Source organism: Salvelinus fontinalis, chromosome 12 (genome assembly GCF_029448725.1).
Source record: "Salvelinus fontinalis isolate EN_2023a chromosome 12, ASM2944872v1, whole genome shotgun sequence".
NCBI classification, from domain to species: Eukaryota; Metazoa; Chordata; class Actinopteri; order Salmoniformes; family Salmonidae; genus Salvelinus; species Salvelinus fontinalis.
In genome coordinates, this window is record NC_074676.1 from 39,279,404 (window position 1) to 39,306,834 (window position 27,431).

Consider the following 27,431-nt stretch of genomic DNA (forward strand, 5'->3'; position numbering starts at 1 on the left):
AATACAGTAAAATAAAAAAAAACATACCTAGTACAGCAATTGATTTCCTTCTCATTGAAGTCTACCTTTAAAGCCAGAGCATTTTTATTCCAAGCAGCAATTGCAATGATCTATTACACCCATAATGTGAATGTATTCCTGATTTCAGTCATCAATCGTTTGAAATATACTTATTTTAATGCCATTATTTCAATCAAACCTCATTACAAATGGAGAGTGTGCTTTCAAGTCAGCCTGCAAGCCATTGGAATATTATATTTCACGTTTCAAATGGTGTGAAGTGGGTTAGGCAATGTAATTTGATTCGCCAAATAGCAACCAGCAGGTGGTGTTAGAGAGGGTTTCAAATTCAAATTGAGCATGGAAGTGTTGAACGTTAATCCAGATCAGAATGGACAGAGCAGGCAGAACAACAAAATGCAGATTGCAGAAGGAATGTAATTACTGTGGGTTGACACTCATCAGGGGGAGCAGCCTACGTATTTGTACTTTTGTAGAATTTCGAATAGTTCCCTCGCATTTTGAGAGGCGTTAAATCACAAGATTATTGTGCAACCACAAAGAAAGAGTGACAAAGAACGGGATTCGCTGCATATATTATACGGACAAAGGAAAGCTGTATTCTAACAATTGATTGTAAACAACCGAACTACTACAATTGGGAACATTTGAAATGGTTTCAAGTTATTTTTCCTTCAGAGCGTTTATTGGTTTCCGTGTTCCAGAAATGTAATGCAACGTAGCCTACTCTACAATTATAAAGGAATTCACTTTACAGTGACATCCGAGACGATTTGTTATTCTATTCGGAGTCAAAAGAAAGAGAAAATAATAGAAAAAGACATTACCTATCGATTGAGATAAAACTGGAATGAATATCCTGCACGGAGACAGGAAGATTTTAACAATATGGGGTGAGTGCAGCTTTCTAGTTTCTCAAACCGAGTTGCGTTATCTCTACAATCTTTTGAAAAGGCCAGGACGAAAAGTGAAGTTTGGGATGAGTTAAAGGTGGTATATGTAAATGACCCAAATGCATGAATTTGATTTGAAATATGCTGTAAATTTGGGCATGTTATCGCCCTAATGTATGGACGTAATTAGCTGACTATATTCATATTACAGGGATCTAAACTCAAGCTAGGGTGTAATGTATGTATGCATTGACCCACAAATATTTCCTAAGTATTTTGTTCATAAAATACCTACATTATTTTCTTAATGATCTTATTTAAAAGATAAGTTTTTAATCTTATTTATTTTCAATGTCATCAACCTTGATAACAGCCCTCAGCCTACACTCATGACCATATAAAGGTTCACCTTGACTATGGCCACATTGTTCCACACTGTCAAACACTTACTAACTCATTCTGTTTTCATTTGTCCTGAAAACAACAGCAGTCTTGAAGTTCATTCCACTTCAACAAAAAGTCTAATTTGATGTGTTTTCTTTTATTTCCATCACAGAAAAAGGAGCCTTCCCTGAACTGTAAAAATGTATCCATCACACAGAGAAAGGTATTACCGTGCTTATTCATTGTCCATTTACTCTGTCCCGAAAAAGTAACCCTTCATCGACAACCCTCCCCCCAATTCCCCCATTTTGTCACATTAATTATCTTGTGATATTATAATCCATTGCTAAACATTGGTATTAGAACACCTACAGTACATAATGAAGTTCAAACTGGATTTGTCTTGCCTGTTGTAATCTGCAGGTTTGGTTTTTGCACTAGGATGCATTTACCTTGACATTGTCCTCATAAATTATTGCATTGTGTCTAAGGCATTGTGCCAAAACCAATTGTACCAAAAATATGAGCTGTTTTGTATTGTGCAACCTTGAGTAAAATTAGAAAAATATGATCCACTGTATATGCCATGAAGTAGTATTTTGGGGCCTATAGCCTAATGCTCAAGGAGAATTACGTGCTGCCTAATTGCTGTTTTTGCTATTGCTTATGTATGCAATATTCACTCTCCCAATCACCTTTATTTCTTGACTACAGCAATTTATCAGTCAGACATTCATGTAATCCTAGAGCCTAATGATTTTCAAGTTAAGAGCCTGAAGTTAATACAAGGGAAGATTATGCTAAGAAAGTTTTGGCAAGTTTCCTGGTTCTTTAGCGAAAGGCAATGTTGTATTGTTAACATTTTTGTGAGTTGTTGAGAATTCCATTTGATGAGAACCCATAGTTTGGTCCCAGGAGAAGAATGTGTGAATTAAAGAATGAAAAACTTCAGCACCTTGATAGAAGACGATATGTGAGCTGAGATGTCGACTTCTTGATGAGTAGTTATGAGTTAGTGTTTCCACTGTGCTATTTTGGTATTTAGTTGTGCAGTGTCATGTTGCTGAACTGGGCCCGACACTTTCGCTGGCTCAGGCATGTCGACATGAGGCTCACTTGACTCTACGGGGGTCATGGGAATGAAACTGGGCTACTCCACTGTAACAGAATCATGCCAAGACTCAGATTTGTCACTTTAAAATGTATGTCAAAGGATTGCAAAGTAAAAAAATATATAATAATACTTGAAAAACACGTAAATGTGTTTTTGTACAATTTTCAGTAGACATGTTTTAAAGTCATCCTTGTGCATGGAGTTGTATGATTTGTTTAACTTTGCAATTATTGTTTTTTTGTTTGGCATAAAGTGAAATATTGGAATCTCAGCATCATTCTGTTAGTGTGGAATTGCCCAACACTTAAAGGAGAAAGACAGTCAAAATTAGTTTCTCTCTAATACGTAGTGTTTTCCCAATCATCAGATATTTTCAAACAATCAGAGGTAGTATATTGGGGACATTTTATATGTTTGGTATGAAGGTAATTTCGATTCTTATAAAACCATTGTTTAAAATGGTTTACCTGTAGTATTCTGCAATCTATTTTCCCCATGGAAGATGTCCTTTGTTTCATTAAGTAGATCTCCATGCCACATAGAGTGTAGTTTGGAACATGTTGGTTTTATATTTCTTAGGTATTGCATACAGAGAGCTTTTTTTTACCATTTGAAGCTTTCAAAGACTATAGAATTTGTACTGATTCACATAGGGGGTCGTTTTCAGATCAGTGGCTTTGGAAGATGAACTACTGAGAGAGTTTAAGCGTGAGATGAAGAGACAAGAGAGGGGGATTAGCCAGTGATGACACCGTGTCTCTGGGTGAACCCACACACCCAGGGGTCACTGGGAAAGTGCGTTTTAAAGGTGAACTCAGAATTTGAGAAAGAAGCTGATGTCAAATGTAAATGCAGAAACTGACTCCAGAAAGAAACAATCGATATCACTTGCCTTCACTGCGAAAGGTTCAGAGTTGGACTTCTTGACACACAAGTCTTCAATATGCACCAGAGAACATGCAATTGCATTACTTATTATATTTGAAATCTACTTGGTTTGTTGTTGCACAGGCTTGTTAACAAGGTGACACGTTTGAAGTCTACATTTGAACAGTCAGTGTAATAATGAAGTGTATTATTGATTGAGAGTTGGATCATTTTACCACAATGCTCTTTGTTTCATGCACTTGTTTTTCGCTGAGAGGGTGTTTGGCTTTTTATATAGAATTTTACATTATTTTGTCAAGTACACCTGAGGTAAAAACACTGTTTGAAAGCTGATGGTCTGGACCGATGCCAGCATTAACCCTCAGCACATGATGGACCTTTTTTCCATTTGCCCGAAATGTCACTGATTCCCACAGAAGTGATTTGGCCGGATACAACACCCATGATTAATTAATTGTTGTGAAACATTTAGATTAATTTATAGGATATAGGCGTGTGTACAGCACGGGAAAGGTGACGAAATATAGATAAGTGGGGATGTCAGCCTGGGATGCAAGCCAAGAGAATAGTATTTTCCTGCAGTTCCCTCACTCATCCAGCTGTCTGCCAGCAGCTGCTGTCCCACTCACCTTGCTAGCCATCCACTCCTCACTGTCCCTGCTGATCATACAGCTCCAACTTGTTTGTTTCAATCATTCCCTGTATGTTTCATAGTAATAGACTACACTATGTATAGGCTAGTCAATGCCAACATGCTTCTGGAATGTATTGTATCTAGCTATACAGTACACACTTGTTTTTCCATTAATCAGTTTCATGTAATACTGTACACACATGCCATTCAGTTCATGTTTGAGTGAGGGTATGTTTCTATGTGTAAAAGGGGAGGGGGGTGAATCTGATCTGGAGTAGGTTTATAATCTATCCAGACAACCCTGGATGGTATTAAGACCTTTGCGGAGCCATGTTGCATTGAAAATGTCATTGTGATATTTACCTCGTCTTTAGGATACTTGTGCACAACACTGTAAGGCTGGATTGACATGGCAGCGCAGAGGCTAATAGAGCGTTGTAGAACACTGGCGGAGCATGGAAGTTTTATTATTCATATGTACAGGATACACATGGTATATACCGTCCAATGAAGTGCTTACTTGCAGGTTCCTTCTCGACAATGCAACAACAATAAGAAATAGAACAAGATAAGAATACAAACATAATGTAAATGTCTCCGTAGAATATATTGTGGTGGGTTGAGGTTCCCACTTCCACCCAGGTTCCTCCTTGACCTTGCAGGGCTGCACAGAATGTGCCCCACAATGTGTATCACTGTCACCCCTCCTCCTCCCCCTGCATCCTACTCTCCACGGTCCTTTGCCTTCCGAGGCCTCGGTTTGGGCTCCATGTTAATCTATGCATATCATCAAGTCTTAACCTGATGCAACATGACTGATACACATTTCCCTCCTGAGATCCAATGACAGTTGTCATTTTCTCAAACAGACTAAAAGTGATATGATGAAAGGCCTAGTAGGAGATCAATTCTGTAATGATTCCATGTTGTGATAATCATCCAAACAGTTATTCCTCCTTGTCAAAAACAAATAAGAAGTAGCCAAGTGAGAACCTCGATTGAAATCAAGATTGGTTTGTCATTCATCTTTGATTTGTTTCAATTTTAAAATGTTTTTGTTGTTGTCAGAACCATTCCTCAGATATTTTATACACAAAATCGAATTAGATCTGACCATAGTTTTACAAAGGGCTCTTCTTGCTAAGCATACGGGTTGTTGTATTTGGGGTCATCGGTGAAAACACCAGCTACATCCTGACTTCATTACTATGCCTATCTCCTGGTTTCAATGGAATCCAAGTGAAGGGGAACAAGGCACTGAACTGTTCATTTATTATATTTTCTCTTGTTTTCCCTTCTCCTTTCACAAAGTACAAAGATTATTTTGGACATTGTGCTCATTAAAGTCAATATAGCTAGCTAATTGAACTGTTGGGAGAACAGTACATTACATATAATAGCATTGTATAAACTCTATTAGTTGTGTAATGTTGCGTTCTCTTTTAATGTGTTTGAATCTACCCACAACATCTCATTGTAATATCCAACCACAATCCATTGATGGTTCATTTAACAGATGGACTCTCTCCTAACCTAAACCCACAACAATACCCAGAGGCTTGCCAAAAATAATGAAATATCATCCATTTTGGAACGTCTGAGAGAGCTTGAAATGGGCATGGTCCAATTGACTCAACAACCAAAAACACATATCTAAACTTAGATTTCTTAATGAGCCAGAAAATCAATAGTTATTTCTGGTTGTAGTATACCCCTCTGGCGTACATCCTCCATTTCACCTACTTGTCTTGGAAGGGATTGACAGTGAATGACAGTCCTGTGTTGCTAATGCTAAATACCGTTGTGTGTCTCCCCCGAAGGGAACAACCCATCTTCAGTGCCAGAGCACACGTCTTCCAGATAGACCCGTCCACCAAGAGGAACTGGCTCCCTGCCAGCAAGCATGCAGTCACCGTCTCCTTCTTCTACGATGCCAACCGGACTGTGTATCGCATCATCAGTGTGGGTGGCACCAAGGTGAGAGATGAACTCTGATGGCTCACTCTTAGCAACATGTCCTTATTGCAGTATGATTGAACAGCTGAGTAGTACCAGTGCTGTGCACAGACCTTTTTAAGGTGCTCAAAAAAAAAAAAAAAAGGCACCTCTGCCTCCTTCTAAAAAAAATTAAAACAACTTTCAGAATTCATATCTCAAAATTCCTAATGTAGCGAACATTAACATTTTGGAGCATAAGACTATTTATTTCTGCAACAATTGTTAACACACTTACTCATCACAAATTGATCATTAATGTTGATGATTGATGTAAATCTGTTAGTTGGCTAACGTAAACTCACCCCATTCCGTACAAATGTGTGCAACCGCAACATTCAAACGAAGCTACAAAGAAAACTAATGGGACTGTAGCGACTGTGTTGACTTCAAAATCGGGGGTGTGAACTAGGTTTCTATTCAAGAGTTGATCGACATGGTAATGGCTCTATAGTATTGGAGAAAAGTTGAAAAAAAACGGACCCTCCGTTACATCGTGTCATGTCGTAATGTACAGCACGCATAAAGCAACTATTTCTGTCTTACAATCTCTCTCCACCAGGTGTAGCACTTCTCTCATCATTTTAAAAACAAGAAATGGACAGTGACAGGGGTAAGGGGGATACCTAGTTATTTTTTGTGTCATCATTGCATGCAATCATCATTCTCAAAGCCGCTGTTTACTTCTAAGATCACTTTAGCACCGCCCTAAAAACCAGATTCAAATTCGACACAAACCTTCAAATAGGTATGTAATGACACATTATATAAACTCTTTATAGTGTTTTATTTACATTTTAGAGGCGGTAAGGTGATACGTTGGACAGATCGAGTGAAAAAAAGCAATTTTCCCACAACATCTCTCCTTCTCACTATCACGCATTAGTTTCGCTTTCCCACCCGCCATTTTTAAAAAGACCCGACGTGGCTCATTGCCTGCTTGAATTATGCAGAAACGGGCAGCGTTTAGGTCATGTAATTGATTCTGTTGGAAAGGGGAGAAATTGTGCTTTACAATGGTTTTGACACTACAGTTGATCTGGAAGTATTACGTTTTTTTGGCGCTAAAATAAGGGCAATTGTACGGACCAAGGCGATGTACGAGTTTACGTTAGTTAAATCATTAAAAAATATATATTGATCTTCAATGCGCTTAAATAATAACTTCATAATATAGCCTAATATTCCTAATCTTCTAACTCATGGTATCTGGCTAGTGACTTGTGTGGATATTTTACTATATGGTGGTTAGTTTAAGTCTAGACTACCAGTTTTCAGTGCTTAATTTGTAAATTGGGAGGTGCCGGAACAAAAAGTGAGCACGAGAGGGGGGTGACTTGGGGAGTTCTGTGGTAGCCGGTGTTGTGCTGAAAAGCTCCCTCCTGACAGAATTCTCCCGCCCCTTTGCGTGAACGCGCACGCACTCAATTCTTCATTTCTGCGACTTGCTTGCTAGTTGGGATTTCTGATCACGTTAGGCTGCATTTAATTTTTGTCGGTTTTATCGCGGGGGAGGCAGTAGTAATGTTTGCAGTTTTCGGTTTGGCTATTTGTTTCAAGTGTATTAGTCTATAAATAAATATCTTTGCGAAAATTCGTCATCTCTCCCATGTCTTATTCGACTAGTAGTTGTTCTGAAATGTTTATTGCTTGCCAACATATTACTCCCTCTGTTTAATATAACACACATAGATTAATTATTCATTTTGGTTGCCTATCCTGACTTGGAAGTTTGTTCTATAGAAAGTATTTGACTCTAGCCACAAAATTAGCGAAATTAGAAGGGGGGTTCGTCAAGGCTATTTTCTTGCCTGCTGAAATTCTTCCCTCCCATCTATCTTGGCACTGCAAGGCCTGGCACACTTAAATGTTAATATATTTAAAACATTAAATACATTTTCTTGAATTACAATTATTTCATTATCAGACAAAGAGGATGATACTACCTCTAGAAATATTACTGCTTATACAAATTCGTACTCCTAAAAATGTGCTTTTAGTAGTGAACAAGCAATTACCCAGTTAGTGTCTTCCTCATTATTGTCCACCTTCCCACAGAGAGGCACATTTGGCTCAGGTCATCTAGCAAAACATAATGTCAAGTAGTCTATACGTCTTTACAAGTATTTTTCTGAGTGAACAAGGGAATAGTACAGGTTTCTTGTAACAGAATTATTTAAATACATGTGTTTTAGTGGCCATCTAGTCAGAAGTTGGATCAAAGATAACCTTGAAAGATCCACAAATGTTTTCATCTACAATTATATTAAATTAGAAATTGAACATACCAGTGTTTGAGGAGAGTGACTGTTATTTCTTCTCTCATGATGTTAACATCTTTGTCCGTATTTGAAAAGACAAATCGACTCCTCCTTCAGAACACATTCAGCAAACATTTGATGGGCATTTCAGTTTTCCCCAACAAAATGATGTTACACTTAAGATTCTAATTCGCAAGTATACAACAACACAGCTATAATATTCTTAGCAGTGCTTTCCTTCCTCTTTTTTTTCTACAGCTATAATATAATTTGACAGTTCTGTTTTGCCTTTTAGTCAGTATACTTTCAGTAGGTTAATTGCACATTACTTATACTCTCATACTTACTTTCAAGGCAAAGCCCCACAAGAAGTAACATCTTGTTGGCATGGGTGAGGAAGGGTACCACACGCCCTTCTGGTGATATTACACCCCTTCTCTCTCAGGAATGATCTGAACATATATGTTAACCTGTCTGGCTCCGGCGTTCCGCTAGCGGAACTCCTCCCACATTCCACTGAAAAGGCAGAGCGCGAAATTCAAAAGATAGTTTTTAGAAATATTTAACTTTCACACATTAACAAGTCCAATACAGCAAATGAAAGATACACATCTTGTGAATCCAGTCAACATGTCCGATTTTTAAAATGTTTTACAGCGAAAACACCACATATATTTATGTTAGCTCACCACCAAATACAAAAAAGGACAGACATTTTTCACAGCACAGGTAGCATGCACAAAGCCAACCTAACTAACCAAGAACCAACTTCATCAGATGACAGTCTTATAACATGTTATACAATAAATCTGTTTTGTTCGAAAAATGTGCATATTTGAGGTATAAATCAGTTTTACATTGCAGCTACCATCATAGCTACCATCAGAAATCGAACCGAAGCAGCCAGAGTAATTACAGACACCAACGTCAAATACCTAAATAATCATCATAAAACATTTCTGAAAAATCGATGGTGTACAGCAAATTAAAGCCAAACATCTTGTGAATCCAGACAATATTTCCGATTTTTTTTTAAAGTGTTTTACAGCAAAAACACAATATAGCATTACACCCTATAGCAATATAGCATTACACCCTGGTCCCGTGTGGCTCAGTTGGTAGAGCATGGAGCTTGCAACGCCAGGGTTGTGGGTTCAATTCCCACGGGGGGACCAGGATGAATATGTATGAACTTTCCAATTTGTAAGTCGCTCTGGATAAGAGCGTCTGCTAAATGACTTAAATGTAAATATTAGCTTACTACAATAGCCTACCACACTACCGCATTCATTCATCAAGGCACGTTAGCGATAGCAATAGGCACGTTAGCGATAGGGAATAAACCAGCAAAATATATTAATTTTCACTAACCTTCATAAACCTTCATCAGATGACAGTCCTATAACATCAGGTTATACATACACTTATGTTTTGTTCGAAAATGTGCATATTTGGAGCTGAATTCAGTGGTTATACATTGTGCTAACGTAGCATCTTTTTCCCAGAATGTGCGGATATTTTTACGACACTCAACTATTCTGACCAAATAACTATTCATAAACGTTACTAGAAAATACATGTTGTATAGGAAATGATAGATACACTAGTTCTTAATGCAATCGCCGTGTTAGAATTCTAAAAATAACTTCATTACGACATACAGCTTAGTTATAGCGAGAGAGTACCCAAAATCTGGGCGCAAACGACTATTTCACATGTTTGACAGATATATGAAATAGCATCATAAAATGGGTCCTACGTTTGATGATCTTTCATCAGAATGTTGAACAAGGGGTCCTTTGTCCAGAACAATCGTTGTTTGGATTTAGAATGTCCTCTTCTCCAGTCAATTAGCACGGAAAGCTAGCAAAGTAGCGCAAAGCTCTCCTTCCTGAACAAAGGCACACAACGCAACACGCCTAACGTCCCGAATAAATTTCAATAATCTAATAAAACTATATTGAAAAAACATACTTTACGATGATATTGTCACATGTATCAAATAAAATCAAAGCCGGAGATATTAGTCGTCTATAACGGCAGCATTTCAGAAGGCAGAACCAGGTCCCTTCACGCGCTCTCCAGAAAACAGGAAACTGGTGACACGTCATGCCGAGAGCTTTTATTCGACCCCAGATCAAGTTATACACTCCATTTCTTCTCTCCCTGCCTGTCGACATCTAGTGGAAGACGTATGAAGTGCATGTATACTGATATATATGAAGCCCATTTATAGGCAGGCCCTAGAACAGCGCATCGATTTCAGATTTTCCACTTCCTGTCAGGAAGTTTGCTCCAACTTGAGTTCTGTTTTACTCACAGATATAATTCAAATGGTTTTAGAAACTAGAGAGTGTTTTCTATCCAATAGTAATAATAATATGCATATTGTACGAGCAAGAATTGAGTACGAGGCTGTTTAAATTGGGCACGATTTTCCCCCAAAGTGAAAACAGCGCCCTCTGTCCTCAACAGGTTAATAAAAGTACAGCATTTTGAAACTTTATTGATTACAATAGAGATTAATAACAGAGGTGAATCTGAGAATGCAGGGTTTCATCATCTTGGATTATCTAACATCTGAGAATGGGCAGGCATTCCCCCGGATGAAGAGCATCTCCATCTTGCTGATTATGTGCTGTCATCCAGGTGGAAATGTCACCTGCATATCTGATGTAGGAAAAGAGATAAGTTGAGTGTCCTGTGAATCTGTTTATGTACTGTACATTTATGTGCTTGTGTATATATAGGCATTATTGTGTTTTGTGGGGGGAGGTTGATGGGGATGGTGGAGGTGCTGGTGGTGTCCTATTGGGAAGGGGATTATTCATGGTGGCACATTCAGTCATAGTTTTGTTTAAATAAATGTATAATAATATATTTATTTTCTTATTTTTTTCTATTATAATTTTACTGTGATTTTGGATATGCATTCATGTTGACTTATATATTTATTTTTCGCCCAATTTTAAAAAATATATTATTATTATTTTATTACTACTGTACCTACATTCTTTAAAAAAAAAAAAAAAACATTTTAAGTGTAATTTTGTTTTTAAAGAAACGCCATAAGAGGGACAAGCACGATGGGATGGGGGATTGAGGGATGGGTAGAGAGAACAGTAGAGGGCTCTGAACTATTTCGGCAGGCAAGAAAATAGCCAGGATAGTCAGGATAGGCAACCAAAATTAATAATTAATGTGTGTTATATTAAACATAGAGGAGGTGGTAAAATGTAGGCAAGAAATAAACATTTCAGAACAACTCTAGTCGAATAAGACGACAATTTTTTGCAAAGAGATTTATTTCTAGACTAATACACTTGAAACAAATAGCCAAATCGAAAACTGCAGACATTACTAGTGCCTCCCCCGCGATCAAAATTACATAAAAAAATGTAATGAAACGCGGCCTAACGTGATCAGAAATCTCAACTAGCAAGCAAGCCGCAGCAATGAAGAATTGAGTGCGTGCGTGTTCACGCGAAGGGGAAATTCTGTTTTTATTTTTTTATTTTTTTATTTTACCAGGTAAGTTGACTGAGAACACGTTCTCATTTGCAGCAACGACCTGGGGAATAGTTACAGGGGAGAGGAGGGGGATGAATGAGCCAATTGTAAAGTGGGGATTATTAGGTGACCATGATGGTTTGAGGGCCAGATTGGGAATTTAGCCAGGACACCGGGGTTAACACCCCTACTCTTACGATAAGTGCCATGGGATCTTTAATGACCTCAGAGAGTCAGGACACCCGTTTAACGTCCCATCCGAAAGACGGCACCCTACACAGGGCAGTGTCCCCAATCACTGCCCTGGGGCATTGGGATATTTTTTTAGACCAGAGGAAAGAGTGCCTCCTACTGGCCCTCCAACACCACTTCCAGCAGCATCTGGTCTCCCATCCAGGGCCTGACCAGGACCAACCCTGCTTAGCTTCAGAAGCAAGCCAGTAGTGGTATGCAGGGTGGTATGCTTCTGTCAAGCGGGAGCTTATCTGCAGAACACCTGTTCACATGAGACAGAAAAAAATTGACCTTTTTATAATAAACATAATTGTGTGACGTAGAGCAGAGGCGCTTACAGAAGTTGCACATATGGGGAAATATTTTTATAATATTTGTATTTTTATATATTTTATTATTTCATGCAATTCTACGTAATTTTACATGACTGGAGACTTCTTTTTTTAATGCCGCACAAATGACTGGAGAATATTTTTAATGCCGCACAAATGATCGAAATGGAAGGCTTCTTCACACTGACAAACTGGGAATCTGAGATCAATAAAAACGACCTTGTCTTGAATCCATCAATGTCCTAAGTGTGCGGAGACACATATTGTAGGCTACAATATGAGGAGGAAATTATAATCCTAAAAATGCTTTCCAATTTCAATGACTCACCCAAGGATGCGCTGATCACTCGCCGGAGATGGCCGATGCGCTTGTACCAAAAACCTATCTTGTTTTACTTTGTAAAGCAATGTTCGCTCAATAGGCCTATTGATCAAATATTTTGGTAGTCTACAGCAGACAAATAAGAGTCTTTTCAGAAGGAGACATTTATTTTCCAACCTTCCTGCGATTGTATTTGAAATATTGCGAAAGGCCTGTTTTGTCTTCATACTGTTCACTGACAGATTTGCTGTATGTGCCTTATTATTGGTCTACAAACAATCCACAGCTGGGCAATTTCTTTAAAGAAGCTATTGATCCTCTGTGGCTAAATAATAGGCCTATTCATGATGTAGTAGCCTATTCTGAATTATTTCATTTCTTTTCGAACAGACGGCAGTAATTCTATAACTTTGACGAATGTATTCCCACCGCTATGATTCTGTAAGGAAATAAATGAAGTGCTGCTGTGTTTAGGCCATCAGCCAACAAGACCGAAAATTGATGATGTAAATCAAGTGTTAATCAAATGTTATGCTGCGGTGGCAGTAGTAGTACTGTTGATATTTAAACCAAGTAGCTTGCTACACCCACCGACCGGTGACCGCTTCTCGCCATGCATGTTTGGATACATGGCGCGTGCAATATCCATACATGACAGAGTGGGTAAAAGACACAACCGGGCGCACATGAGCTCCATACAGGGCAGACTGACAGGATGGGGTAGGGTATTGAACTTGATGACTTGGGGGCAGTGGCTGCTTCCCAACACACACACACACTCACTCATTATATGGTAGCTAGGCTGATTTTGACTAATGAGCATGTAACATTTATAGCCATGCCCCCCCCTGATAACTTGTCCTACAAAGGATGCTTCAATGGTAGTGAGAAAAACCACATTATTAGTCTTTTGCTAAGGTTTCTGACAATTCTGGAGCGAGTGGATGTATTCTTTCTGTCTATTTTCTTTGAATATTCAATTAGAATTCAAAACGTCTTATGTTCTCGCTCACTGAAAGGGTTGACCTGGTTATAGAGGGAAACTGAACTTTTGATGCGTCTGCAATTCAGTGCATTTTGCACAATAATGCCTTTGTCGGATCTGTTGGTAATGGTTTTTGTTATCTCTGTGGATTCCTTATCAGTAGGCCCCAGGCAAGGTGGCAGAATCATACAGTGACGGTGAAGTTTTGCTTTGCTGATTAGAAATAAACAGTTGATTTATGCCTCTGACATACATCACAGGCCATCATCAATAGCACCATCACCCCCAACATGACATTCACCAAAACATCCCAGAAGTTTGGCCAGTGGGCTGACAGCCGTGCCAACACCGTGTACGGACTGGGCTTTGCCACCGAGCAACAGCTTCAGCAGGTTAGTCACCGCCAATGTTTTAGATTTGTTGAAAATTCAAAAGGAACACATTTCTAATGTACTTGTTGACTAATCGTTCTGCAAATTTTATTTCCTTTTATGTGTAGTTTTCAGACCAGTTCAAGGAAGTGAAGGAGGCAACACGTCTTGCCAGGGAGAAATTCCAGGAGAAATTTGAACTGATCAACCCTACGCTAAATATCGCTGCCCCTCAGGTGAGGTCTGGAACTGCAGCTGCTCAATTAGCCCCATAAACTAACTAGAGGTCGACCGATTAATCGGATTGGCCGATTTTAATTAGGGCCGATTTCAAGTTTTCATAACAATCGGAAATCTGTATTTTTGGACACCGATTTGGCCGATTTTATTTATTTTTAATATATATATTTTTTTACACCTTTATTCATCCTTTATTTAACTAGGCAAGTCAGTTAAGAACACATTCTTATTTTCAATGACGGCCTAGGAACGGTGGGTTAACTGCCTTGTTCAGGGGTAGAATGACAGATTTTTACCTTGTCAGCTCGGGGATTCAATCTTGCAACCTTACAGTTAACTAGTCCAACGCTCTAACCACCTGATTACGCAATGTAACAGGAATATTTAGACTTATGGATGCCACCCGTTAGATAAAATACGGAACGACTCCGTGTTTCACTGAAAGAATAAACGTCTTGTTTTCGAGATGATAGTTTCCGGATTCGACCATATTAAAGACCTAAGGCTCGTATTTCTGTGTGTTATTATGTTATAACTAAGTCTATGATTTGATATTTGATAGAGCAGTCTGACTGAGCGATGGTAGACACCAGCAGTCTCGTAAGCATTCATTCAAACAGCACTTTCGTGTGTTTTGCCAGCAGCTCGTCGCTGTGCTTCAAGCATTGAGCTGTTTATGACTTCAAGCCTATCAACTCCCGAGATTAGGCTGGTGTAACCGATGTGAAATGGCTAGCTAGTTAGCGGGGTGTGTGCTAATAGCGTTTCAAACGTCACTCGCTCTGAGACTTGGAGTGGTTGTTCCCCTTGCTCTGCGGCTTTTGTGGAGCGATGGGTAACGCTGCTTCGAGGGTGGCTGTTGTCGATGTGTTCCTGGTTTGAGCCCAGGTAGGGGCGAGGAGAGGGACAGAAGCTATACTGTTACACTGGCAATACTAAAGTGCCTATAAGAACATCCAATAGTCAAAGGTATATGAAATACAAATCGTATAGAGAGAAATTGTCCTATAATTCCTATAATAACTACAACCTAAAACTTCTTACCTGGGAATATTGAAGACTCATGTTAAAAGGAACCACCAGCGTTCATATGTTTTGAGCAAGGAACTTAAACGTTAGCTTTTTTACATGGCACATATTGCACTTTTACTTTCTTCTCCAACACTTTGTTTTTGCATTATTTAAACCAAATTGAACATGTTTCATTTTATTTGAGGCTAAATTGATTTTATTCATGTATTATATTAAGTCAAAATAAGTGTTCATTCAGTATTGTTGTAATTGTCATTATTACAAATACATTTTTATTTTTTAAATCGGCCGATTTAATCGGTATCGGCTTTTTTTGTCCTCCAATAATCGGTATTGTTAAAAAAATCATAATCGGTCGACCTCTAAAACTAACTGCTGAGGCATGACAGATAAGCACAGGGCTTAGCAGTGCTACCCTCAGGACCAAATGAATGTTAACACACACACACTCACACACTATCTATTTTAGACAAATTGGATTCTCTTGGGATTAGATAGATGCTCTGTCTGACCATTCTATTATTTCCCCATTTGGTTAACCCTATTAAAGGATTTCATGCATGAAAAATGGGGATGGTAGGCGGAAACGGGCTGGTTTCAATTTAAACGGAGTGACTGTAATGCCGCCGCCTCATGGGGAAGTGTGAGAGGGGCGGAGTCATATATAAAGGGATTTTTTTCTAGGATATCTACGGCACTAACTGTTGAAATGACCAGATAGCCTCCTTTGGGTGATATCATTTTGAGTGTTATAACTTTTAAGTTCATTAATGGACACCTTCCAAAATAATTTCCAACTCCTCAAAAGATTTTCTTGTGTGCTGAAAGGAACTATGGTGTTTGTTTCTTGGGAATGGGGAATTAATATGGGATATATTATCACTGGATAACATTTGAGGGATTTGCTGTATCAATAATGACAGCTTGAGCTAGTGTGGGTGGGAGATACAATTTATACACCATGCAATCTATGTAAATACAAACTAATTGCATTTGGAAATCACATTGTTATACAGCGCATTGTTACAGAGCCGACCTGACTCAATCGCTCGTCCAATTAATTTCAGCAAATTGGAATCCATTGTTTGATAAACTTGTTAGGGCCATTTTGATTATTCGTTGTTGTAGCAACATGCATTTCATGAGAGCAGGGAGGGTGTGTGTGAAGCCATTGAACATGAGTAGCTGCCAATAGTAGGCCATTTTTTTTCCATCAGAAAAGAACTAGTCAACGGGAAGCTGTGTCCATACTGTCTACAGTCCTTTATGATCACTATCTTTGATGTACAGCTACAAGATGACATGGCGTTATACCCTCGGTTGTCCTGAACATAATGAGCCTATGTTTGTTGTATTGTGAAGGATATTTGCCGAGGACCATCTGAATGCACTCATGACTCCATTCTATGCGTGGAAAAATGACCATCTGCTTCTCTGAATTGTCTTGTGAAAGCCTAACACTATAAGAACGTATTTGATAATTTAGCTAGTCATGTTGGCAATAGAACAAGCTTTCAAATTATACCTACGTGACACAGATTGCGATTTAAAATGGGCCATTTTTAGATAGAGTAAACAACAGTAAAGGTGTATAGGTGGAGATGTAGGGCAGTGTTCAAAACAACTACAAGTGTGCTTGCTCTAGTTCCTCAACTGCACAGCTAGGACAACAAAAAAAGCACTTTACAGTTGAAGACACTCTTTTGAGTCATAAAAGTTCATTGAAATTACTTAGTAACTGTGCAGACTTTGGAGAGGTGTGTGTAGCCACTTGGAAACACCAGCTAGACCTCTCACTCACGTTTTTGTGTTATGTTGCACATACCCCAAATATTCCAAGAATATTCTTCTCATGTTACTGAATGTATCCAGAGTTCGTTATCAACAAATGCTGCGAAAAGGACAGTAAATGTAAAATGCACGAAAAATGTTTGCATTCAGTCTTGTCAGGTGAATTGTTGTGTTCTCACCTTTAGTCTAATAATTTTCCCATAACCTCCAAACGGTTTCCTTTTAATTGCAACCATGGTTATGTAGATGCTTTCCATATGTCTTCTGTAAGAAAGATTTCAATTCAGCCCTATCCATATAGGCCAATTCCCACGAGTGTAAGGGATTTAAAGGTATTTTATTGACAAATAATTTGTATGTTCTATAAACAATGGTCAGTATAGAATAAATAGCCCAGAGACGACATTGTAGGGGTATTCATAAATGTGACATAACTACAACAATACAACCGAAAAAATTATGCATTCTTCCTCATAGCTTTCCTGGTCCACACCTGTTTGTGATATTCTCGGGTCACGTTTTATAACTGCACGTCTGACAGCGGTGCTTATTTACAGCTGTGCTTATTTACAGCCGTGCTTATTTGGATGTGATCTGATTTCACCCTGTTTTATCACATTAGTTCCACAAACTATGCCCCTGTGTCCTTTGTGACCAGGAGGAACATTCCTTTGGCTCCTGTGGGAATGATTAATGTAATTGCAATGGGGTCACCTAGGAAACTGTCTGGAGTGCCGCGCATGTCTTTGTACAGTACAGTCCACTGACCCATTCCTCTCCTCCATCTAGAGTGCACTCATCCCTATACTTTGAGCCATACTCACACAGAGCCTGGCTATGGCTGACTAGCCAGAGGCATAATGAATCCACTCCAGCACCTCTTGCATTGATTTGTAGATAAGACAGTGCGTATTGATTTGTGTTCTATGAATTAAACACAAGTGGTGCCCGTTAATGATAGAAATATCTGCTAACATTAAGCATGGACACGGCGGTCCTAATATGTTACCACATCATGAAAGGATGATGGTAATTGACTTGACAGTCATTAAGGTTATGGCAGATGTTCTGTCACGTCTGTGGCATAACTATGAAAGCTTTATAGATGTGTCCGAAATCTGTTTTTACCTACTACTACTACTACTACTACTACTACTACATACGGTGTACTAATCATACTACATACTATTTAGAATGTACTGTTCTATAAAAAAGAATGCCGTAAGCAAAAAATATCAACATACTATGCTCATTCTACTGAGAATGTGTCATTTAATACGTTATTGTGTTGATTCCTGCCATTCGTTCATTTTGGTACAGTGTGTCCCCTTAGCTGATTTATCAGCTGTTTGTCAAATACACGTGGGTCTCGAAAGACAAGTCTCTTCCTCAATAGTGTGCAGCGAATTCTACTAAATGAAGTCGAATTGATTATGACATCCTGGCATTTAAAGGGCAACTCCACCACTTATCAACTTAATTTTCATTATCTCCAGCACAATACTGTTGTCTACATGGCCAAAAGTATGTGGACACTTCTTCAAATCAGTGGATTAGGTTAGTTCAGCCACACGCATTGCTGACTGGTGTATAAAATCGAGCACACAGCAACGCAATCTCCATAGATAAACATTGGCAGTAGAACGGTCCATACCGAAGAGCTAAGAGACTTTTAATGTGGCACAAACGTGGCACCGTCATAGGATGACACCTTTCCAACAAGTCAGTTCGTCAAAATTCTGCCCTGTTACAGCTTCCCCAGTCAACTGTGCTGTTATTGTGAAGTGGAAACATTTAGGAGGAACAACGGCTCAGCCGCGAAGTGGTAGGCCACACAAGCTCACAGAACGGGACTGCAGAGTGCTGAAGTGCGTATCGCATAAACATTGTCTGTCCTTGGTTGCAACACTCACTCCCGAGTTCCAAACTGCCTCTGGAAGCAACATCAGGACAAGAACTGTTCGTCAGGGACCTTCATGAAATGGGTTTCCATGGCCAAGCAGCCGCACATAAGCCTAAGATCACCATGAGCAATGCCAAGCGTCGGCTGGACTGGTGTAAAGTTCGCTGCCGTTGGACTCTGGGAGCAGTGGAAACGTGTTCTCTGGAGTGATGAATCACACTTCATCATCTGGTAGTCCGACAGACGAATCTGGGTTTGGTGGATGCCAGGAGAACGATATCCTGTCCGAATGAATCGGGACAACTGTAAAGGTTGGTGGAGGATAAATAATGGTCTCAGGCTTCCAATTCCAGTGAAGAGAAATCTTAACGCTAGAGCATTCAATGACATTCTATAGGATTCTGTGGTTCCAACTTTGTGGCAACAGTTTTGGGAAGGCCCTTTCCTGTTTCAGCAGGACAATGCCCCCGTGCACAAAGCGAAACAGAAATGGTTTTGTCGAGATTGGTGTGGAAGGACCTCAACCCCATCGAACACCTGTGGGATGAATTGGAACGCCGACTACGACCCAGGCCTAATTGCCCAACATCCGTGCCCGACCTCACTAATGCTCTTGTGGCTGAATGGAAGCAAGTCCCTGTAGAAATGTTCCAACATCTAGGGGAAAGCCTTCCCAGAAGAATGGAGGCTGTTATAGCAGCAAAGGGGGACCAACTCCATATTAATAGCCTTTATTTGTTCCTGTTCTCAAGAAACCTAAGGTAACTGAGCTAAACGACTATCGCCCCGTAGCACTCACTTCCGTCATCATGAAGTGCTTTGAGAGACCCTGGGTCTCGACCCCGTCCTGTGCAACTGGGTCCTGGACTTTCTGACGGTGGTGAGGGTAGGAAACATCTCCACCCCGCTGATCCTCAAGTGGGAACCCACAAGGGTGCGTTCTCAGCCCTCTCCTGTACTCCCTGTTCACCCATGACTGCGTGGCCATGCACGCCTCCAACTCAATCATCAAGTTTGCAGACAACACTACAGTGGTAGGCTTGATTACCAACAACGACGAGACGGCCTACATGGTGGAGGTGAGGGCCCTCGGAGTGTGGTGTCAGGAAAATAATCTCACACTCAATGTCAACAAAACAAAGGAGATGATCGTGAACTTCAGGAAATAGCAGAGGGAGCAGGCCCCTATCCACATCGACGGGTAGTGGAGAAGGTGGAAACTTTTAAGTTCCTCGGCGTACACATCACGGACAAACTGAAATGGTCCACCCACACAGACAGCTTGGGTGAAGAAGGCGCAACAGCGCCTCTTCAACCTCAGGAGGCTGAAGAAATTTGGCTTGTCACCAGAAACACTCACAAACTTTTACAGATGCACAATCGAGAGCATCCTGTCGGGCTGTATCACCTGCCTGGTATGGCAACTGCTCCGCCCACAACCGTAAGGCTCTCCAGAGGGTAGCACAATGCATCACCGGGGGCAAACTACCTGCACTCCAGGACACCTACACCACCCGATGTCACAGGAAGGTCAAAAAGATCATCAAGGAGCCACTGCCTTTTCACCCCGCTATCAGGTGCATCAAAGCTGGGACCGAAAGACTGAAAAACAGCTTCTATCTCAAGGCCATCAGACTGTTAAGCAGCCATCACTAACATTGAGTGGCTGCTGCCAACATACTGACTCAAATCTCTAGCCACTTAATAATACAAAATTGGATGTAATAAATGTATCACTAGTCCTTTTAAACACTGCCACTTTATATAATGATTACATACCCTTCATTACTACATAACCCATCTCATATGTATATACTGTACTCTATCTACTGCATCTTGCCTATGCCGTTCAGCCATCGCTCATCCATGTATTGATATGTACATATTCTTATTCATTCCTTTACACTTCATTTGTGTGTATAAGGTAGTTGTTGTGAAATTGTTAGATTACTTGTTATATATTACTGCACGGTCGGAACTAGAAGCACAAGCATTTTGCTACACTCGCATTAACATCTGCTAACCATGTGTATGTGACCAATAAAATTTGATTTGATATTTTGGAATGATATGTTCGACGAGCAGGTGACCACGTACTTTGGCCATGAAGTGTACAGTATGTGAAAATGGCGCATTACAAAATTTTGTAGAAAAATATTAAGTTAAAAATGTCTATCATATGACATCATCAAAAGTTACATTTTAAAAACAGTGTGGGAAGCAAGAAAATACCATCCCCCTGGCTAGAATCTCATTGGCGGGTTTAGAAAATCACTGTTTGTTTTTTTGGATTTTTTTTAATCCTAACCTGTGATGTCACAGAGAAGCATTTTCTTGGAGCTTATCTTTTTAATGACAGATCATAGAAACACGCTGTTTTCACATACTGTATGTACACTGGTTTGGTGCTGGAGATAATGAATATTAGGTTGAAAAGTGGCGGAATTGCCAATTTTTTAATTTAACCAGGTAGGCTAGTTGAGAACAAGTTCTCATTTACAACTGCGACCTGGCCAAGATAAAGCAAAGCAGTGCGACACAAACAACGCAGTTACACATGGAATAAACAAATATACAGTCACATGGAATAAACATGGAATAAACAAACATACAGTAATACAATAGAGAAAGTCTATATACAGTGTGTGCAAATGAGGTAGGATAAGGGGGCGAGGCAATAAATAGGCCATAGTGGTGAAATTATTACAGCATGGCAAATTAAACACTGGGGTGATAGACGTGGAGAAGATGAGTGTGCAAGAGAAAGCATACTACATTTTTAAGAACAGCCCTTAGCTGTGGTATATTGGCCATATACTTTACCACACTCCTCGGGCTTTATTGCTTAAATATAGCAGTGTTTATTTCAAGGAATCTCACAGTATATAAAGTAACTACCATTTTACATATCAAGTGAATAGCAGACTGAAATAAAGCATAACCAGAAACTCTATCTTTGTTGTTTTTATTTGTATAAAATGGTGTGCAGTGGAGCAAACCAAGCTTTACACTGAAATATTGCTGATAGGTAGATTTAAAAAAAATAATAATCTCTGTTCATGAAAACACACATCTCTCTCTTCTCAACTCTCTGACTCCCCCCCCCCCCCCCCCCCCCCCCCCCTTTCTGCCACGCTGCCACTGATGCACCATGGGACTGCTGATCTCACAGATCTCTCAGGTGAGTGTCATGTCTATTACACCGCTCTTCTATCTGCTGCCGACTGACAGAGACAGCACACTCACTGCTCTTTATTCCAAAGGCATTGTCCCCATCACGTCCCCCAGATGGCCTACTTCATGATGCATTTTCAATGGGACTTGGGAGTTCAGAGCCTCTTGTCCTAGAAAACCTCGAAGTGTTTCAATGAGCCATTGTTCTCAATAATGCAGTTACAGTATGGTGAGGGCAGATTTTGAGAGCATAGGGAAACAGAAGAAAGGATATATTCCCATGGTCAAATATGATCTGTCTGTACAGTTAAAGGGAACATATTCCACTTGAGATATCATCCTTTGAACACCAACCCTAATTAGCTATCCTGCTTTTAAAGCATTAAAAAGAAAAAATTCTAGTGAAGTCGAAACTGTGATTTTCCTGTGTTTTTATATAGCTATATTTCACACTATGAGGTTGGAATAATAATGTGATATTGTGAAAATTATGATAATACCCTTTTAGTTTAAGAGCTGGAAATACTGCCTGAAATTTCAGCCTGTTGTGGTGGGATGTAGTTTTGTCCTGCCTGGTGACATCACCATTAGTTAATAGACCAATAAGAAAGAGGGTTCCAAACCTCTCTGCCAATAACAGATAGTTTTCAGTCTTCCCCTCCCCACTCAGACCACTCCCAGACAGTCCTAGCAAAATTCTTGTCTGAAGAATTGCTATTTTCCAAGAAGTTATTTTTGTTTCTTAATGAACATTTTAATTGAAAACAATACAGTAAGGTACTTCATTGTTACCCAAAAGTTATTTGGTATTGAGATAAAAACATTTTTAAAAATAAGGATGTATCACTGTCTTATGTTTGCGCTTGCTCCAATTGAATTGCGTTAGTCAACGATGAGGGGAAAGTATTGGAAATGCATAATCCATTATTACCGAAACATGATCCACAGTATGAATAATTTAGAGACCTGTGCTCCCTAGCCATATACTTCGGTGTGTGGACTTGTCTTAGCTTTGATTTCTTGCTCTTCTCTTCTGGACCTAGCTAGCGCCAGCTCCGTTTGAATGCTGGCCTTGTGCATTTTGTTATCCATATACTGGATACTGTAAGGATAGCGAGAGAGTGGCTAGGCTGTAAAAATAGAACACTGTGGGGGAATACAGACAGGCCAACTCTGAGACAAATTAATAATACAAGCTTTTCTGAGTGTAGGGGTGCAATGCCTCAGAGGCACTCCGCACTTGTCGAGGACAGGTTTGGTTTTCTATCTGGCCACAGAGAAAAAAACAGAGAGATGGACTTGAACCAATTTATCTGTTTTTTTGTTGGGGGGAGCTTGGAGCTGTTTGGATTTTGTTCCTCAGCCTATGTTGAGGAAAATGGTTTCACAAACTTGAGTGTAATTGAGCCATAGCTAATTTTTGCCAACACAAAATGAGACATGAGAGCTGGTCTACCAAGAAAAAAAGCTAACTTCACAATAGGCTAGAAGTTTCTCAGTCTGTTTAGTCATATCACATTTAGCTCTTCTGTTGCAAATTGTGAGATCTGTAGTAGAACAAAGCAATCCTTATGTAAACTGCTTTGTTCATGTACAGTACATAGAATTGTCTTCCAATATACACTGGCAAGCAAATGAAAGGAATCATTGTAACTCAGTGAATGTTCCTTTGAATTTAAATCACTTTAAAAGGAAAGAGCCATATGCTGCTCCATGCTCTACAAAGTAAGGCGTTTAACAGCTGTGTGGCTCCACGTGGTTGGCTGTTCAACTTTGAACCTGTGCCACGGATATGGTGGCTGAGAATGACCTAATTAATTTTGGCAGATGGTGTTCTGCTGCCACCCTGTCGTTTGGATGAGGTGTTTGAATGTACAGTATAGCGACAGCCTTTCATCTTCTTGCTGTCATTTTATTGTGCTAACAAGAGGGGTTAGGTTTCAATGTCCCTCAAGAACAATACATGTCTGCTCACATCACAAACGCTGAGCTACCCTGTATCTGTCATATTTAAGAACCAGTCATGCCCCAACTGGCAGGGAAGTAGCTATGACAAATATACATTAAGTCATTTCTCTCCCATTTCAGATCACAACAAATTATTAGATTTTAATGGGAACACTAGGATATGCTCCATCTTTATTTTAAGCATTTATGGCTTCTTAATTACCCTAACAGGTGCACCAATTTACCAGATAGGGAGATCTCTCTCTCTCTTTATTTATGTGTTGTCTGTGTTAGTTCAGAAAGACACATGAGATGGACACATTACTTGTTCATTCACTACTTTAATAGAGCAGTTAGTTTTATTTAAAACATTCAAGTGAGGCCTGGTTTGTCTAAACCAATCCTTAGGCTGTTAACTCGGTGATGCCCTGTATCAGGGGTGACCAACCCTCCTTACATTTACATTTGAGTCATTTAGCGGACGCTCTTATCCAGAGCGACTTACAGAAGTGAGTGCATACATTTTCATACTGTTTTTTCCGTACTAGTCCCCCATGGGAATCGAACTCACAGTACTGGCATTGCAAGCGCCATGCTTTACCAACTGAGTCACACAGGATCCTCCTGAGGTACACTGGCTTTTTCTCTGGCCCTGCTGTAACACACCCGATTAAGCTAATCAAGGTCTTAATGAGCCACTGATTAGTAGAAGCAGGTGTGTTAGATGGTAGGGCTTGAGCAAAAACCTGCATACCCAGTAGCTCTCCAGGAGGCTGATTGGCCACCCCTACCCTTCATAATGTAGAGTACTTGTGGTCAGCTTCAGAATAGCAGCTTCAACAAAGAAGAGTTGGACATGCAGTAGGATTGGAGTTGACAGGTAACCCATTTCGATGACACATCTGTCATGTCATCAGGAGCTGTCAGAGGACCGCCACTCGCCGCCGCTGCTGACTGTCAATGGGCCCGAGGACAAGCTGTTCCGCAGCAAGAGCGCCGACATGGAGCAGCTGACGTCAGAGAAGGAGCGCATCAAGAAGATGCTGTCTGAAGGGTAATGTTATGGAACAAGGCTCAATGAGATCCAAACAGCTCTTAGTCAGGTCTACTTCCATTGTGCCACCGTACTCATTCTATACGATGGCCAGAGGAGAATCTCAATTGCATACTCTTCGCGTCCTCTCTCCTCACTTCCTTCTCAAAACCCAGGAGAGAGGACATGAGTATGCAATTGAGATTTTCCCCAGGTCCCCCTTGGGAAAGAGGTCTTCTGACCTCAATTTGACTTCCTGGATAAATAAAGGTAAAATAAATATACTGTAGACTTCCCATGTCTTGTATATGAATGAGAAAAGCATACTGTACACACTATCTTTCTACAAATGTTATTAATGTGCCACTATCTCTGTGAAGTCACATTGGTGTCTTCAAATCACCTTTAAACCCATATTAGCTGGTGCCAGAATGTGGCATAGTGTGACATTTTATTAAATGTAACATTTTAATGTAGCCTATTGTAACACACTGTCTTGTGTTGTCATGCAACTGTTGCGTTGCCTAGTGAGTCACTGAGCAGATATCACATTGTGTCGCCAGGCATAGTGTGCATTCCCCATCTGATTTCTAGGGCAGCGTTTGCGCTAACGTGTCAAATGATGATTAAAGTTCAGTGACTTGTGATGCGAAAGCATAAATGTGATCACAATGGCAGATGCAAAGCTTTTTTAAGAACATTGGATATATACAGTATATGAGGCCTAAGTGGCTGGAACTCCACACACATGCTGCTGGAGCATGCATGGCAGGAGAAAAACACATTACTGCTTTAAGCAAACCATTAGATAATAACTTCTATATAGGATGTACAGAATGGGCTGTGTTTTTTAGCTGTGGAAATGTACTAGCTAAATCAAGTCATGGCTCAAGCCGGTACGGTTTCTCCTATTGTGGAGGTTGTCAGTGGGAGGTTGAACCCACTGACAGGATCCAACTGACTACTGAATGAGGCTGAGTCATGTGTACTTAAAACAAGGTCATTAATGAGGCTCTACCACAGAGCCTTTCAGACACCAGTCTTCCCTCCATCCCGCACAAGCACACACAAACACAATTTGACACCCCATGTTCTCTGGCAGCCCCTCCTTGTCGTTTTCTTGCATGTAATGAGTGAATGTTTTTTAGTGCCTGTTGCTATGGTGAGTTGGTTGGTAGTTGGCAGGCGGTTAGAAACGGTATGGAGGGTGTTTTTTCCTGTGGCCATAGATGGTGGTCTTAGAAGACTGGTGTAACTTTCCCATCTCCCTCATGTTATTTAAAAGCTCTTGTCCGTTGAATCTAATAGTCCCACATTCAGGCATGCTAAAGCCCCTGAATAGCTCTGCATATCACTTGGTGAGCAATACTTTAAACCTGAATATGACCTGATTTGTCTAATCATGGTACACTTATCTTCTGATTGTTTTTTCCACCAGGTCCATATGTGAGATTAACCTGGAGGCAGAGCTGTTCACCCTGCAGGATAGCAACGCTAAGCTAGTGGCGGCGCTTCACGAGGCTAACACTGGTGTGGTGGAGTGGAAGAAACAACTGGCTGAGTATCAGGAAGAGACTGAGAGGCTCCGAGATCAGGTAAGTGCTATGGCGACAGACCACTGCTATTCTGGCTGTCTGCGTCCCAGCTACAAAAGATCTAGATGCATAATGGTTGATTATTAGGTTTAAGAATGGGTAACCCTTTGCCACGTTGGTGTTAGAAGTAGGATCCTGACCATGAGAGAGATCCTTCTCAAAGCAACAGCAGATGATCTACTTAAGATCAGTGGTCCCGTGGCAGTTCAAGGGGCTAGATTTCCTGATTTGGGGGGGTTAATGTGGGTGTCTTTCTCAGCGATTTTTTTTTTTTAAATAGTGGAAAATATAAGTTTGCCTTTTTAGATAAAACTATACTAAATATAATCACAGCACCAAATAACTGATTAAAACACTGTTTTGCAATGAAGGTCTACAGTAGCCTCAACAGCACTCTGTAGGGTAGCACCATGGTGTAGCCGGAGGACAGCTATTTTCCGTTCTCCTCTGGGTACATTGACTTCAATACAAAACCTAGGAGCCTCACGGTTCTCACCCCTTTCCATAGACTTACACAGTAATTATGACGACTTCCGGAACAATTCTCCAACCTATCAAGCTCTTGCAGCATGAACTGACATGTTGTCCATCCAATCAAAGAATCAGAGAATTAATCTAGTACTGAAAGGATAAGCTACAGCTAACTAGCACTGTGTAAAATGTTGACTCAAAGAGAGAGAAAGGCGATGGTGTGCGCAACTCAATATTAGGAAGGAGTTCCTAGTGTTTGGTATGCTCAGTGTATTTAGTATAGTTTTATCTAAAAAGGCAA

At 40.1% G+C, this 27,431-nt stretch overlaps 1 protein-coding gene across 1 annotated transcript; it reads left to right on the plus strand.

Moving 5' to 3' along the window:
* The first annotated feature begins 342 nt into the window (after positions 1-342).
* On the plus strand, positions 343-27,431 carry LOC129867381 (homer protein homolog 3-like). The gene is made up of 7 exons (XM_055940744.1): positions 343-914; positions 1,471-1,521; positions 5,755-5,911; positions 13,834-13,965; positions 14,073-14,180; positions 24,949-25,085; positions 26,503-27,431. The coding sequence occupies exons 2-7, from the start codon at positions 1,499-1,501 to the stop codon at positions 26,744-26,746; spliced, it is 801 nt and encodes a 266-aa protein (XP_055796719.1). The 5' UTR covers positions 343-914; positions 1,471-1,498; the 3' UTR covers positions 26,747-27,431.